Source organism: Sciurus vulgaris (genome assembly GCF_902686455.1).
Source record: "Sciurus vulgaris genome assembly, chromosome: 3".
Classification (NCBI taxonomy): Eukaryota; Metazoa; Chordata; class Mammalia; order Rodentia; family Sciuridae; genus Sciurus; species Sciurus vulgaris.
Window position 1 is genome coordinate 178,724,024 of NC_136463.1, and position 17,589 is coordinate 178,741,612.

The 17,589-nt window shown below is 39.8% G+C and overlaps 1 protein-coding gene across 1 annotated transcript in view; it reads left to right on the top strand.

Annotated features, from left to right (window-relative positions):
- Positions 1-17,589, top strand: part of DAW1 (dynein assembly factor with WD repeats 1) — a 55,704-nt gene that overhangs the window by 15,770 nt on the left and 22,345 nt on the right. The window contains exons 2-6 of the mRNA XM_079132636.1: positions 1,707-1,779; positions 5,381-5,525; positions 6,961-7,019; positions 8,536-8,658; positions 12,412-12,511. Of these exons, the coding sequence (XP_078988762.1) occupies positions 1,707-1,779; positions 5,381-5,525; positions 6,961-7,019; positions 8,536-8,658; positions 12,412-12,511 (500 nt within the window). The remainder of the gene's footprint in view (positions 1-1,706; positions 1,780-5,380; positions 5,526-6,960; positions 7,020-8,535; positions 8,659-12,411; positions 12,512-17,589) is intronic.

Sequence of the window (17,589 nt, forward strand, 5' to 3'; positions counted from 1 at the left end):
TTTTTTAGTTATTCATTTTTTGTGGTGCTGAGGATCAAACCCAGTGACTCACATGTGCAAGGCAAGCACTCTACCACTGAACCACAGTCCCAGCCCTATATTTTTAAAAATTATTAATTTTAATATTAAAATATTACAAAATAAAAACGTTTTCTTATGCTCAGTAATATTTGAAGGTGTAAAGTAGTCTGAAAGACAATACTTTAGAGTTTAGAGGTGGTGGAGCATATCCATACAGAAAGGTGGCTTAGTAGCTACTCCGTATGTTCTAGTCTGGTCTCCTGTCGTTCAGATTGAGTATATTCTATGGATCTGTATTCAAGTTCACTATTTCTGTTCTGTCATCTTTACTACTGAGCCCCTTCTGCAAGAGTCTTGTTTACATTAATGTGTATTTCAGTTCTATAATTTCCATTTGATTCATTTTAATAACTTCTATTTATTTTCTGAGATTTTTCTGATTGTTTTAATGGATAAGTCATAGTTGAAGTATTTTTATGACCGCCCCCCCCATAAAATCCTCTCAGATAATTCCAACATCTGATTCATCTCAGCATTGGTGTTGGTTGGTCGTCTTTTTATGGTTGATGTGATGGGTGATTTTGTTACACCCCGGATATTGGTGTTTGTTGCTTTTCTTTTCCTGGTTTTGTTATGTTGGGAGATTTGTTGCTGCTGATTCCTGGATATTTTGGTTATCATTTTGGTTAGGAGACTCTTGATCCCATATAAATCTTCTATCTTAGCAGGCTATCATCCCATTGAGACCTAGCATGTAAGTTCTGGTCCACTTTAGTAAACCTTAGTCCCTGTGTACTTTCCAGAGCGCTTGCAATGTTTCCTGCTCTGTCTTTTTAGTTCTGCTGAACCTCCTGTTAATCCCTGCTGGCGCAATCAGTGGGGGTCAGGGGAGGACAGAGGTATTTTTCTGGCTTACCTGTGTTCCTGGATAACTTTCTGGGCCACCCCTGAGTCTGGTTATGCTGTTTATTCAGAGGCAGGGAGATAGTCCTTTATTGACGTGGCTTCCGTGTCTGGTTGTGGAGCAGGGCCAGCAGCATCCCAGGTAGATGGACCCACTCACCAATGCCCATTATGGAGTGGGGTCTAGGAAGTCCTGGGCCTTCACTGGCTCTGCTGTGGGCAGAAGGGCCCTCCCTAGGGCTCTCATTGTGGGGCAATGACTGGAAAGTTCTGGAGCTTTGCTGTTTCTGCTGCTGTAAGCTGGGGCCCAGTTGTGTGGGGTAGAGATTGGGCAGCCCGGAGTTTCCGCTGAGAATCATATGCCTTTTCCTGGTCTTTTGGTCCCAGGGTGCAAGATATTTCCAATTATTTATTTATTTTTTGTCTCTAGGCCGTTTGGTGGTCCAGGCCCTGGTTTGCGGGGAATGTGGGAGATACAAAGCTCACCATGTTGTCATGCCTGGGTTCAGGCCCCTAGCCATTCCACCTTTTCTACACAGCTGTCAGTTATTTTTTATTATTGTCAGTTGAACAATTTTAAGGTTATTTGGAGGGGAAGGCCAGGAAAAAGCTGGTCTGTACAACCTCGTTTTAGAACCAACCATCACTGCATATTTTTTTTTTTATGTTGAAAACTTAAAAATTTGAAAAATGAAAATGGAAGAGATTTTGTACAAGTTGATCGACTTTTACCATAGGCTCTCGTCCTTAGTGGTTTGTAACATGTTTGCTTATTTTCATAGGAATTATGCTGGAATATGAAAAAAGTGGGGAACTAAAGACCAAATCCATAGATTTGCTTGAGCTCGGCCCTAGGTAAGTCACCTTTATAATGCAGCCTGGATTTCACCTAAACCCATTTTCTTAGAAAACCCAGCTGGAGGAGGATGTGGATGTGCATGAGCTGCAGCGTGCCATTTAAAGAGCCTTCTTCTGTGGCTCCTTACTTCCTGTTTGTCTCAGAGGTTTGTACTTTAGAGTCTGGCTGAACGAAGAGGCGGGTACTGGGAGAAGGGTCACCAGTCTGTCCCTTTTTCCTTTAAACAGGACTTTTTCTTTTTTTTTTTTTTAAACTTTCAGTCTAGAATAGTTTTGAAAAGCTGTGAAGACAGTCCCGCCGTGCCTCCCCCCCACTCCCCCAGCTGTTAGCCTCTCAATCTGGGAGATTTGTTGCAGTTTTTGTACCAAAAATGGTGCACTGTTATCAGCTCAAGTGCACAATATGCAGTTTTCCTTCATTCCTCTGTAATTCCATTTTATTTCCAAAATCCTATCCAGGATTACATCTCGTTGACTGCTTTTGGCTGTGACAACTTCTTAGGCTTTCCTTATTTTTGGCGGCTCTAACATACCTAAGGACTACTGGTTGTTGAGGTTTTAAAATTTCACCGAGCCGGTTATTTCCTCAGGAAGTTTCCCGAGGCTGATTGCATCTGTTCCTGCTCATCATTTGTCACGGGACAGAGGCAGGAGCCCTGATCTCTACCTCTGAAGCCTGGTGTGAGCCCAGAGGAGATCTGTGGTCATGATGCCTGCTATTCATTCCTTCAGGAGATCTCTCTGCAAATCTCCGTTGTAAGAGATAAGAGTCGTGATTTTACCTGCAGGAGTCCAAATTCAGATAGGGTGAAGATATTCTCAGTGGGTGGAATAAAAAAAGAACAAAAATACTCTGCTTTAGAGCTGCAGCCCGAGACGGTCAGCAGAGGGCCTGTCACACAGGGGCCAGGGCTATGCTGCAGTTTTCAATGAGCCCCTGGCACAACAGCTGGGGAGAGAGGGCTCCCTGAGTCCTGGCGCTGCTGCCACATGGGAGTTGTGGTGTTGGAGTGGACACTTGCCCTGGGGAGGACCGAGCCTGGTTCAGGGGATGCCCGTTTAAGTAGGGCCCAACGTTAGTCGAGGTGCCTGGGTGGAGCAGTTACTCAACAGGTATTTTTCAAAAGCAAAGAATAAATGGTGACACGGATAATGCCATTTAACTCCATCTGCAGCAATCTCTGTTTAACGCTCATTGCTTTTGTAAATGGAAGGTTACTAGTCTGTGTGCCTCTGCTAACTTGCAGGAAGTTTGTTCTTTATTTAGTCTGCAGCAGTACTTGCTTCTCCCACAGGCCCAGTTCCTTTGGGTTCGTAAGAAGCTCTAAAGTCACTGATCATAATCTCTGTCCTCAGTGGCCATATTGTTTGTTTTGAGAAATAAATTGTAGAAAACAGAGCATCATTTGAGTGGTACAGATTAACTTGTATATGGGAGACTAACTTCCAGCTAGAGATTCAAGAAAAACAGAGTTTATGTATAAAAAGTATAGATCCTTGGGTGATTTCCAAAAGGACTGTGAATCCAGGAGCTCTTGATATTGTCCTTAGGCTGCCAGTCACTCGATAGTGCCCTGTTCTCCTGAGGAGGTGTGTGAGGTAGCCACCATAACCATGACGGTCCACACTTAAAAATTCAGGTGTGATAGTGTGGGAAAGTAAATATCTCAAATTATAAAGTTTGGATCTTATTTCTAGTTCTTCCCAAGAATCTGGAAGTATTTATGCTGATAAAAATACTTGCATTATACATGACTGAAGTCATTGTATAAAAATTTAGCAATTGGAATATTGCAGGGTTGGGTGTCCAGATTGAGTATTTGGTTAATTCAGATCTTAATAGCAAATCTGAATTCATACTGCTTGTTGAAAATCTTGCCAAGAGGCATTATTGTTTTAATTTTTATGAAAGTATGATTCTTTTGCTCACTGAGAATCTCAGAGTATATCCGTATAATGGTTATAAATGGTCTCTGATTCATTTCTGTTCAAAATATTCCTTACTTTCCCAATGCGCAGTGTTTTTGAGAGCAGGGACCATGTGGCTTACATCCACAGGGCCTAAGCTAGAGGAGGCACTCAACAAGCAACTGAACATCTCCTCCTCCTCATTTAGGAGGAGGAGAAGGGGATGCCTGTCAGGGATCACAGTTCTGGGAAGTGGATACCGAGTCAGAGGTCAGTGGATAAAAGGCTTTTTGTACAGTGACATCTGTGACAGATGAGCACATGCAGCGGGGCTGAGTGGGAGCTGCCTTCTGTCCATGGTGATGCTTACTGGACAACAGTTTGCAGGCCTGAAGGGGAGCCTGCAGCAAAGCATGCCAGTTAGAGGAGTCACTCATGGGACAGAAACGCCAGGCTCGGGGACGGCTCCTTGCTCAGCCATGGGCTCAGGGTCACCTAGGAGGGTCTTGCCCTGGCTCCAGTGCTGAAGTTGGCCCTGAGGGGCTATAGCCATAGCTCACCAGCCAGCTAGACCCCTCCCCAGTAGCTGAGCCTGGAGTTATTTTTTGAAGTGGAACCCACACAGTGCATCTTCCAAGCATGCTTATGACTTAATTTGGAAAACAACTCTATTTTGGATGTAGATAGACATTAATACTTTCTTTTTACTAATATTATTCTGGACTAGCAAATTTTACCAAATTTCTATGGATTATTTGAAGTCTGTGGAAATCTTGAATCTATCTATCTATTAAAGATTAGTTCTTCCTCAGGAAAATAGTTTAGTCCAGAAGGAATATTACTAATCATTATTCTCTAAATGTTTATAGTGAGGCATTTTATCTTGGAGTCTAACTTTTCTAAAACAGTTATGAGAAAAGCATTATATTAGCAGGTTGCTACAGTATTAAGAGAACATATGTAAAACAAAGAATATAATACCAGGCATACTCAATCTAAGTTTAGTAAAAAGAAGCAGGAAAAAGATAATGAGTTCATGACACTCAGAGTTAGTATGGCCTCAACCTTCCTAAGTGTCTCAGTCTGTTTTGTGCTGCTGTAACAAAAACGCTGGGGCTGGAAAATTTATAAAGAACAGAATTTTTTTATCTCACAGTTCTGGAGGCTGGCAAGTTCAAGATGGAGGTGAGGACAGGTTTGGTTTTTCTCTGCTTCTAAGATTACACCTTAGAGTTACATGTTCTGGGTTAGAGGAGTGCCAAGTTCTCACACAGCAAAAAGCAGAAGGGCACACGGGACAAAATCCTTTGCCTGAGCCCTTTGTCAGGCAGCACTCTCATGACTTCTCCCCTGTCTGGGGGCCCTCTTGCATTGGCAATTTCAACATGATCCCTGGAGGGGAAACGCACATTCACACCAGGGCACTAGGTGAACTCCCCAGAATCTCGGCACTCCCTCCATGAGAAAAGTCCCAGTTACGGAAACATGTTCTAGAAGGTCCAAGCATCTTGCTTTTGTGCCATTCACTCCTGACTGGTGTATGTGATATCTTCCTGAAATCTCTTGGAAAGAAGATGGTGTTTTTAACAAGTTATAAATGTTATACTTCATAAAGCAAAAGCAATTCTTGTAATGAATGTATGTGCAGTTTTTGACATGAAAACATGAACATTTTTTGGGTGAATTTCAGTACTGATGTCAGTGCTTTGGTGGAAGAGATCCAGAGAGCAGAACCTCTGCTCACGGCCTCACGGACACAACAAGTCAGCCTCTTGGTGCAGAGACTGCAGGAGAAGCTCAGGCAGCACAGCGACCACAGCTTCTACCTGTTTAAGGTAAAGGCCTGATGACAAGGCACCAGGGGAAGAGTTTTGCTGAAGTAATCCACGCTTTATGAACTTCTCTTTCCCTGGAGATAGGTTTCTCTTCCCTTAAAAATACTTTTGTTTTCCCAAGAAAAATGATTCCTGTGGTTTGCTTCAGTGCCTCGCATGAATTTGCTGAGACTAAGTGCCGATAACTGCTTGTTGAATGATTGAATGCCATTTCTTAAGATATTAAATGAATATTTGTAGGAAGCTTATCTCTTCTTTATGATGATATATTTAAAGAGTTATTACCATAAGGTAGTTTTAAGTTAATAAATTACTAAAATTATCTTTCAGAGTAAATTTAAGAAGTTGTGTTTCATGTTATCTCAGCATTTCATATTTTCTGCTTTTATGTCAACAAAACTGTACTGATCTTCAGTATATTATTTATTAATATGAATGATATGATTTCATGATATGGATATGCTTATTTTTCTCTATAGTTTGGATAACTAAATTAAAATGATGACAAATAGTCAATTTAATATTCTTAAGAACAATTTTTTCCTGTATTAAAAATTTTAACTTTAGTTTATTCTAAAATTCCTTCATATCCTACTGATTTTTGTGCTTCGAATATCATTGTGATGATAAACATAATTAGCATTTATGTGCTTCTCTATCTGATATAAAGTATGCAGGTGCTCTTTGATCATCAGCCTGTCAGATTTCTGGAAGGATGAAGCTATTTTTATAATATGTACTTCCAGCAGGTGGCACTATCCAGCTACCAATGAGCTCTGTTGCTACAGTGATCCTGTGATTTATCATCCAAAGGGAACATTTTTGATAGCTAAAGGGGGTGCTAATGATAGTTATACCCTGGCAACAGACATAGCTAGAACTGTCCTGGTCTAGCTAATCACTCTATTAATAGATTATTCAATTTTTATATATTAATTCAATGAATATTCATTAAGCAACTACTGTATGCTAGACACCATAGGGGGATTGAGAGATATATAAGACATCTTCTGACTCTAAAGGAGTTTTAGAATTCAGAAAGCAATAACACATTGTAGAAACATCTTTGAAACATATTTGTTGTATTTCTTATAAATACATAAATACACACACACAAAACCATTGCAATATATAAAAAAAGTAGAACTTAGAGCTATTTGGTATCTTATTTAATAACTGTGACTTATTTTAAAGGTAAACTGGTACTGATGGAAAACACACTTGTGTAATTACCTGTAACTACCAAATGTTTGGTTTATCTTAGGAATAGGAGATGCAAATTTTTCCTCATTTGTTAGGATATTGAATGTTGTCCATTTATTACATATAATTAAGACAACATTGGATGTCTTCACAAGTTGGAAGTTAAAATGAAAACATTAAACTTAATTTGGTTTGAATCCAAAATAAATGGTGTTATTTTTTTCCGGTGAAGGTTCTCCGAGCACATATACTACCATTGACTAATGTCGCACTTAACAAATCAGGCTCATGGTAAGGCTCACTTTTTATTTCTAATATTTAATAATCAAGGGATAAAAATGTTTTGAGTGTTTGTCAAACATTCCAGTTAAGTAGCTAATGTGTTCGTTTGTGTGATTCTGTGTCCTACTGAATATAAAAGGGAAATGTAAGCACTTTCTCCCACTCTTCTAAGTTTCTGATACTATTTTACCTTCTGAGGTGGGAAGCATACTGGGGTCTCAGAAAATATTACAACTGTGAATAATTTGACTCAGGAATAGGTCAGTTGGAGTGACCTCATGTTGGCATTGGCATTTGGGGCAGTCAGACAGGACAGCATTGTGGCTGGTTGGGACCTGACAATTCAAAGCAGGCACTTTATTTGGGGGGGTGTGATGGATAGAACCATCAAGCTCATGCTCAGAATGTGCCTTTGATGTGCTTAGAATCTGAGGTGGTAGGTAGGAACGGTAGGGTAGACGGCATGTATGGATCTACAGACATGAATGTCACCTGATTGGTTTGCTAAGGCTGCCATAATAAATCAGCACAAACTAAGCAATTTTGACAATAGAAATGTATCATTTCACAGTTCTGAGGGTTAGAGGTTGCAGGTCAAGGTGGTTCCTTCTGAGGGCTGTGAGGAAGAATCTGCTCCATGCCTCTGTCCTGACAGTTTGCTGTCAGTTAAACACCAACCTTATTTATGTCATTACCTTCACATGATATACTTGCTGCCTGTGTGCCTGGTTCCAAATTTCCCCTGCTTGTAAGAACACAAGTCCTACCAGACTAGGGGCCTACTCTTCCCCAGCATGACCTCCTCTTAACTAATTACATATAAAATGGTCCTGTTTCCAAATAAAGTCACATTCTGAGCTACCAGCAGGTTAGGACTTCAACATAAAAATTTCGGGAGGACGCAGTTCAGCACGTAGCCATGCCTGTCTATTGTTCATACGTGTAGACTTGCAAGGACAGGTGTGTTTCCAGCCAAAGGTAGAGGGAGGCCAGAGAAGCCAGAAGGGAAATGCCCAGAAGAGGACGGTGTTGTTGTTTAAGCAAGAGATGGAGGTAATGGACCTGGGGAGGAGTGGCCATATTAGGGGTGCATTTTGAGATGGCACGAGTAGAATTTACTGATAGAGCATGTGTGGAGTGTGGAAGGCGGGTAGATCAAGGGAGATGCTCGAATCGTGTGGTCTGCACAACTATGAGAGTCACAGAGATAGATGTGGAGTTTCATAAACTGCTGCATGTCATACACCCTATTTAACAATGCAGGAATATATATTATGAAAGGTTAACAATACAGGAATATATATTATCAAATGTTAGAAGAATCACTATTTAGGGACTCCTTTTTTTGTTTGAGATAAAAATAATTTCCTAAGTCAAAGGATTTAACTGTTGCTCTTAGTTTCTTTGTTCTGCATAAATGATTTCCACGGTAAAAAAGCAAAACAAAGGAATCCTCCTGCAGGTAGAAGCTGAAGCCTGTGTTCACGTACTAGCATCCTGCCTTGTGTCTGTATTTCTGTGTTAGCTTCATCACAGGGAGCTATGACCGGACTTGCAAGCTCTGGGACACTGCCTCTGGAGAGGAGCTGCACACCCTGGAAGGTCACAGGAACGTGGTTTATGCCATCGCATTCAACAATCCTTATGGGTTTGTTCATTCATTCACTTACTCCTTTGCTAATTCACGTGCTCATTCCTCAGTCTATTGGGGGTTGAAGGGAAGACAGCACATTACCATGTACTGAGTGCCTGATAAATGCTTTAGAAACCTTTCCATGCTTAAAGGGCTTTTGGGATAGGTATTATTTTCATGAAGGTCCAGCTCTGGTACCCTTTCCAGCATCCCACCACGGTAAAGGGGAAAGCTGGAGTTCATGTTCTGCTGAACACTGTTTCTGCCCTTGGAAGTCCTTGAGAGGCAGTTCCTGTGGATGTTCAGAACGATGGGCAGGGGGCTCTGGAGAAGATGGCATGCGAATATACTGTACGGCAAGCAGAAGTTAATTTTTATTCTTGCCAGGTAGGAAAAAAATGCCCGTAGTAACATGCTAAATAACTGTGCCAAGAACAACAGAGGGATTTAAACACCTGCCTCTGGTTGGCTGAGCCAGTAGATCAAACCTGCTGTGTTTTCTGTCCTGCACGGTGAGCTACTGATGGCCTGGCACCAGGTGTTTGTAACTGTGAGGCACCTCACTCGTCCCTTCCCCAGTGAGGGTGTGAGCGTATCCAGGGCTGGTTGTATGGATCCAGGTACTGGAATTGAATTACACAAATTATTGAAATATTATGTAAGCTAATGAAAAGTGGGTATGAAAAGAAAGCTGTTGTTTTCTACAGAAATAGATCAGGTAAACTTTTGAAAAAATTGTTGCTAAATGAAGCTGTGGAAAGATCAATGTCAGATTTGAAAACGCACCTTAAAGATATGGAAAAATTCTGCTCTCAGGCTGGGCGCTGTGGTTCATACCTGTTACCCCAGCAGTTCGGGAGACTGAGGCCGGAGTATCATGAGTTCAAAGCCAGCGTCGGAAACTTAGCAAGTCCCTAAGCAACTGAGCAAGACCCTGACTCAAAATTCAACAGTTTTAATAAAGGACTGGGGATGTGACTCAGTGGGTTCTATCCCTGGTACCAAAAAATTTTTTTTTCTGTACTCAGATTGTTCTGTGAATATATTTAAATTCTTTAAGTTTCTTATTCTACTTTAAAGAAAAGAAAATTACAAACTGTTGAGTTTTGACAGGACTTCTTAAGAGATGAGGAACTCCAATTAATTGACCCATAGTCAAAGAAAGGGCCTGACCCGCTTGTCCAAAGATTGGCAAGTAAGTGCATATTTGTACTTGTTTGAGTAAAAAAAAGTGAAGACTGTTATTTTTAAAGATTGAAAATGACTTTAAAAATCTTTTTTTCCATGATTGTTCACTTAAAGAGAGTTTTTCCATTAATAAAGCTGGTTCAATAAGTATGGTTCATTTACAATGAATCAGGACAAAACAATAAATGGTTTAAGAGCCAAGAGGAGAAGGAGACCACTCTGGTGTCTCCTGGTTCAGTGCCTTTAAAGGATGATGTGAGACTAAATCCCAAACCCCAGGGTGGAAGGTGGAGGAGTGGCGAGGACCCTGGGCCGGGCGCGGTCAGCAGCTCAGGGCTGTAAGGTGGGAGGCCAGTTCAGCTGCCAGGTCGCCAGGTGGCGAGGACATTCCCTGAGGAGAGTCTGAGGGGGTGAGCAGGGGGCATCCTGGGAACCTGAGCGCTCCTCTGCTGTTCTGCAGGCCTGAGTTGCTTTAGAAGGCTTCAGAACACAGGGCTGGGGGGTATGGGGGGCAAGGACTGCTCGTTAGAGGGCTCCCTCTGCTCAGGCAAGAGGCAAAGAGATGGTTAGGAGGCAGGGCCGTTCCTCCGTTCAGGGGACAGTGAAAGCTTCTCTGGCAGAGTGGCAGAAGAGAGGGATTTTATAAAAATTTGATGCACTTAGAGTAGAAACTTTATACTGCAATTAAAAAAATTAATCTCTCGGTCGCTAATGACTTTGTATCTTTTTAAAGTGTAATACTTTTAAGACACATGAATTGTGATTGCATAATCAACCTTAATTGCTACATTAAAATGATTAAACATTGCAATTAAATTACAGAAAATTTAACTTTATGTATTTTTACATTATAGAGAATGACAATTTTTGTAATGCCTTATTATACCAACTTGTGGAACTGAAAAATTTTTATTGAAATTATAAATAATACTGGTTCACTGTATAATTCTTACTTTCATTGCAGTGCAATTCTCTATGATATGATATTCTTTAATAGTCTACTTAACAGATGTGATTTTTTTGTCATTTTTCTGAGGACAAAATTTTCTGAGAACAAAGTAGTGAGGAATACATTCTGTCTTTTCTGTTGGATTCTACCAAGAGCCCCTGATGAAAATCCCTTTGTCCAGTTATATAAACAAATTTTACAGTCTGATGATTTATTTGCTAATGCGATGTCTTTGCCCTTCATGGCCTGTGGGTTTCAGCAGAGTGAGTTAGGGCCAGCCACCAAAGAATAAGTTGGGGAATGTGTGGGTGTGGGTGTGCCTGTGTGTGTGTATGTGTGTGTGTGTGTGTGTGAGAGAGAGAGAGAGAGAGAGAGACTTCCACCAATTTAGTGTTTATCTCTTTTATACATTGGGTCAGGAGTGAGTTTCGATTCAATAAAATAATTCTAAAAAATGCTGACATTAATAAATTAATAACACGGTATCATGAATATAAAGGACAGTTTGTGGCGCAATAGAAATCAGTCAAGAAACAATGGCCACCTGAGACTGCTGTTTCTGAGGGTTGGGAAGGATGAAAATGGACCAAGGTAACTTGCAGGCCTTTGAACTTGCATGAGCAGAAATGGAAAGAGCAGCAAGATGCCAAGGAGAAAGTCAGTTCTGAGACTGAGGGGCCACCAACCTTCAGTGCCACAGGCTGTGGGTGGTTTGTGGTGGTCCCCAGGACAAGTTGCCCTGGAGCAGAGACAGAGGACCTTGCTTTCCTTTAGTCTGAGAGACCACAGAAACACCATGTGGGTGTCCTGGGAACAGAGGCAAAAAGCAAGACTCCAGTGTCACCCTGGGCAAACATTCTGCCACCGAGCTGGGCATGTATAACTTGCTTTAGGATATGCATCAGGTCTTATGGACCTACACTTTTGAACAACGAACTTACACACTAAATGTTCACTCAACTGAGTGGACATCTGAGGACTTGCTGTAAAGGCTAAATATGGCCAAGGTTAGCCCAGCTAATCTACCGCTAGCCCTTGGGTGGGGGTGGTATAGCTGTCCTGGGGTCAGGTGGGAGCCTGGAGTTTAAAAGAGACTCCAGTCTGCACCAATCTCCTCTTCCAGTTCTCACAATGGAGTAATATTGGAGTTATTTTCCCAAGAAGTCTCTTGCTGCCAAACTTCTCGAAACCTCCTAGGCCATTTGGTTAATTGTCTTTATCTCTTTTTACTTTTCTTCTTTTACATTCAATGTTACCTTTCATGTGTACCTTTTAGCAGATTTTTTCTATGCTCATACAACTGATTTTACATATTATCGATATCCACATTACTCATTTTCCAAACAAACCTTCTGCCCTATTCACTGTTAATTTTAAAAATTGTTATGATCCCAAACAAATATATTTGTCCCTTTAATGTAAAAACTTTAATATTAAACATATAAATTGATGCATTCAATAGACATTTATTTGGTTATTCACTGACACAGGATTGCTTACAGTTTTAAAAGTGAAACACATTTCTAAGTAGATAGGTATCCATGTACTAATACCTCTTGGCTTAATCCAGGTATCAATATCAATAATGTGACTGAATTTGTTTTTAAAATTCTTATTTTAAAAAATTGCAGTGACAAAATTGCCACCGGGTCCTTCGATAAGACTTGTAAACTGTGGAGTGCAGAAACAGGGAAATGTTACCATACCTTTAGGGGCCACACAGCAGAAATAGTGAGTATATTCAACATTTTGAAATATATGTCAAGTTGCTGTTTCTCTTAGGATTTCACTGTGAAAGTAGAAGTTCTACTTTTGCAATTAATTTTCCAGATTCTAACCCCGGTATTTTTTTAGTCTGCATGAATTTTATATGGTGGCGGTGGTGATGTAATTCAAAAACTCCTTAAGTTTTAATAATCCGCAGATACTATCAAAGAGCATTATCCTGTATTGACTAAGTGGACATGTGATACGATAAATAGGTGAGTATAATATCCAACTTTACTTTTTTCATTAACTTATCTTTAAAGAACCGACTCAATAAAGGTTGATGCAGTTATTAAAATAGCTTTAAAGCAACTTTTAACATTATATTTAGGCTTATTATTTTCTGAATATCTTAGAACTATAATTTGAATAAATATTCTAAATACTCTAAATAAATTTCACAGTTGGGAGGCCCTTGCCCTTGGCCAATTCTGTGTTAAAGTCTTATAACAATTACTGAGCTAATTGGCACCCTATGGATAACTTAAAAATAAACAGCCTGCTTCTTTTAGGAGTGAAATTAGATTCATCCTTCCAATTCATGGTAGATTCATCTCACAAGAGTCAAGTTGCAGTACAGACATGGTACTGCAGGGAAACCTGGTAAATTCACCCTTTGGGGGCTTACCATTTCAGAGCTACTGTTCTAATGCTGTTACATGTCCAACTGGGCCTCGTAGGAACCCTAAGAGGAGGATTTGTATTCCCAGTCATTTGGCTTATTTTTGGTTTTTAGGTTGGCTTGGTTTCTCCTTTGAGTGGTTTTTCTCCAAGGTAGTTCCTCCCTTTGCTGACCTCTATTGTTGTTTTTCATTTCCTCCTCATGGAATATTTTGTTGAGAACATTCTGTAGCGCAGGCTTTCTATTTGTAAATTCTTTTAACTTTTGTGTATCATGGAAGGATTTTATTTCATCTTCACATCTGAAGGTTAGTTTTGCTGGAAACATGGTTGGCAACCATGTTCTTTCAGAGCTTGAAATATGTTGTTCCAGGCCCTTCTAGCTTTTAGAGTCTGGGTTGAGAAGTTGGCTGCTATCAATATTGGTCTCCCCCTATATGTAATCTGATGCTTTTCTCTCGTGGTCTTCAAAATCCTATCTTTATTTTGAATGTTAGGCATTTTCATTATAATGTGCCTTGGCGTGGACCTGTTGTGATTTTGTGCATTTGGTGTTCTGTAAGCCTCTTGTATTTGATTTTCCATTTCATTCTTCAGGTTTGGGAAATTTTCTGATATTATTTCATTGAATAGGTTGTTCATTCGTTTGGTTTGTATCTCTGTGCCTTCCTCAATCCCAATAATTCTTAAATTTGGTCTTTTCATGATGTCCCATAGTTCTTGGAGATTCTGTTCATGATTTCTGACCATCTTCTCTGTTTGGGCAACTTTATTTTCAAGATTAAATATTTTGTCTTCATTGTCTGAGGTTCTGTCTTCCACGTGGTCTAGTCTTTTGGTGATGTTTTCCATTGAGTTTTTTATTTAGTTTTTTGTTTCCTTCATTTCAAGGATTTATGTTTGTTTGTTTTTTGTTTTGTTTTTGTTTTTTTTTTTTGAGAATCTCTATCTCTTTGTTAAAATGATCTTGTGTTCCTGCAGTTGCTCTTTCAGCTTATTGGTATTATCATTCATTGCCTGCATTTGCTCTCTTAACTCATCCTTTGCTTCGTGAATCATGTTAATCATGTATAATCTGAAGTCCTTTTCTGACATTTCTTCTAACATACTGTCATTGGATTCTATTAATACAGAATCTAGATTTGTTTGGATCATTTTCTTCCCTTGTTTTTTCATGTTGTTCATGTATCTTCCCCTCTAGCAGTGCAGATCTGGGGTATTGCAGTTTTCCCCCTATAGGCTTATAGTGGCCCTATAGGTTTACAAAACTTTACTTTAAGGGGAGATCAATATTAGCAGTGCCCAATTCAGACACTATGCAATCCTAGACCAAATAGCCCCTATGAGTACAATAACAATTTTGTCATAATAAACAGAATGAGTTCAAATATTATCTTCAATATAACAAACAGATTTGCAATAAGGTCTGCAGTTTCTAATGGAGGACAAAGAGGATGCAGAGGAATGTAGACTGTGGCTGTTAATGGGATAAGAAAAGAATATACAGAAGTTCTAGATAATAGAAAGGGTGAGAGAGTAATCAAAAGAAATTGGATGTTAGCATGCAAAAAAGGGAGAAAGAGACTCTGAGGGGGAACAGGTAAACAAAAGGAAAAGAGAGCAAGAAAAGTAAAGAAATAAAAACTTAAATTTTTTCAATAAGGAGAAAAAAGAAAATCTATAGTATAAGAGTCATATAGTAATGAAACCTCCCAGTGTTCAGTAGCCTGATGCATGAGAGGTACCTGACAATGAGCTTCAAGCCTCCAGCAGACTTCTCAGGATGGGATTTGCACCACCCAAAGATCAGAGCTATGGCTTCCAGGATTATCCAAGATGGCCGTTCTGGCTTCCAAATGTGTTAGCAAATGGGAAGCTGCAGCTCAGGGTATGGACATGGTTAGCTGGAGGTCCTGGAGGTGGGATGTAGTTGGTCAGGCAGGGGTTCTGGAGGTTGGGTGTGTTTGGTGTGAGTGTGGGATCCTGGAGGCCAGGTGCAATCAGTTGGTTGGGGTCCCGGTGATAGGGCACAGTCAGTTGGTCTGGGGGTTTTGGCAGCAGGGAGCAGTCAGTCGATGTGAGGGCCCCAGAGGCAGGGAGTGATCAGTTGGGCTGAGGGATCCTGGAGTTGGGGCTCAGTCAGTCTGTCCAGGGGTCCTTTGGGGCCTGCCTGTTATCTCAAAATGGCGGCAGCCATGTGTAATCAAACCTGCAGGTACTGTGACAGTGTACTTCCAGGCAGCAGCAGGCAGCTGGTGCTTCACTGGCGGTCGGCGATCAGTTTGCCGACTGTTGTTGGAGGATCGGGAGGTGAACCTCGTGCATTGGGTGATAGATAGGTGTAAGGCAGGGGATGGACAGGCGAGAGGCAGGCAAATGGCAGATGATAGGCGCCTAACAGTGAGCAATCTGCATTCAGAAAAGGCATCGATATGCTGGCAGACTGCAGGTGATCATAGCAGACAAATGGGGTAAACAACAGGGGATCGATAAGCAGTAAAAATGGCCTTACCAAAAAACAGATATCCTTTGCTTGAAACCGGAGTTACGGAGCGACAATGAACACAGCCTCCCTCTAGTCTGCCAACTTGGATCTCCCCTCTTCTAAGGTTTTTGTTAATTTCTTTCTTTAGTGTTCTGTAGTTTTCATTGTAGAGATCTTTCACCTTTTTAGTAGATTGATTCCCAAGTTTTTTTCTTTGAGACTATTGTAAATAGTGTGGTTATTCTAATTTCTCTTTTAGAGGATTCATCACTTATGACTAGAAATGCATTAGATTATGTGTGGTGATTTTATATCCTGCTACTTTACTGAATTCATTTATTAGTTCTATAAATTTTCTAGTGGAGTTTTTTGGATCCTTTAAATATAAAATCATGTCATTGGCAAATAGTGAAAGCTTGAGTTCTTCTTTTCCTATTCGTATCCCTTTAATTTCTTTGGTCTGTCAACTTGCTCTGGTTAGTGTTTAGAGGATGATGTTGAATAGAAGTGGTAAAAGAGGGCCTCTCTGTCTTGTTTAGTTTTTAGAGGGAATGCTTTCAGTTTTTCTCCATTTAGAATGATATTGGTTGTCGACTTAGCATAGATAGCCTTTACCATTTTGAGGTATGTTCCTACTATTCCTATTTTTTCTAGTGTTTTAAGCATGAACAGGTACTGTATTTTATCAAATGCTTTCTCAGCATTTATTGAAATAATAATATGATTCTTAACTTTAAGTCTGTTGATGTGATGAATTATGTTTATTGATTTCCGGTTGTTGAACCAACCTTGCATCCCTGAGATAAACCCCACTTGATCATGGTGCACTATCTTTTTAATATGTTTTTGTATGCAATTTGCCAGAATTTTTGTCATGGATTTTTCCATCTGTGTTCATCAGGGATATTGGTCTAAAGTTTTCTTTACTTGATGTGTCTTTGTCTGGTTTTGGTATCAGAGTGATACTAGCTTCATAGAATGAATTTGGAAGGGTTTCTCTCTTTTCTATTTCCTGGAATACTTTGAGGAGTATTGGTATCAGTTCTTCTTCAAAGGTCTTGTAGAACTCAGCTGAGAATCCATCTGGTCCTGGGATTTTCTTGGTTGGTAGACTTTTGATGGCTTCTTCTATTTCGGTGCTTGAAATTGATCTGTTCAAATTGTGTACGTCTTTCTGATTCAGTTTGGGAGGATCATATGTCCCTAGAAATTTGTTGATGTCTTCGATATTTTCTATTTTGTTGGAGTACAGATTTTCACAGTAACTTCTAATTATGTTATGTATTTCAATGGTGTCTGTCATGATCTTTCCTTTTTCATCACGAATTCTAATAATTTGAGTTTTCTCTTTCCTTTACTTCATTAGTATGGCTAAGGGTTTATCAATTTTGTTTACTTTTTCAAAGAATCATCTTTTTGTTCTGTCAATTTTTTGAATTATTTCTCATTTCAATTTCATTTATTTCAGCTCTGATGTTAATTATTTCCTATCTTCTACTACTTTTGGTGTTGATCTGTCCTTTTTCTAGGGCTTTGAGATGTAATATTAGGTCATTTAGTTGTTGAATTTTTATTTTTTTAATGTATGAGCTCAATGCAATGAACTTTCCTCTTAGTACTACTTTCAGAGTGTCCCAGAGATTTTGATATGTTGTGTCATTGTTCTTGTTTACCTCTAAGAATTTTTTTATTTCCTCCCTGATGTCTTTTGTTATCATTGCATCATTCAATAGCATATTATGTAGTCTCCAAGTGTAGGAGTAGTTTTGTTTTTTATTTTATCATTGATTTCTAATTGCATTCCATTATGGTCTAATAGAATACAAGGTAGTATCTCTACTTTTTTGTATTTACAAATGATTTCTTTGTGGCATAGCATATGGTCTATCTTGGAGAAGGATTCATGAGCTGCTGAGAAGAAAGTGTATTACCCCAG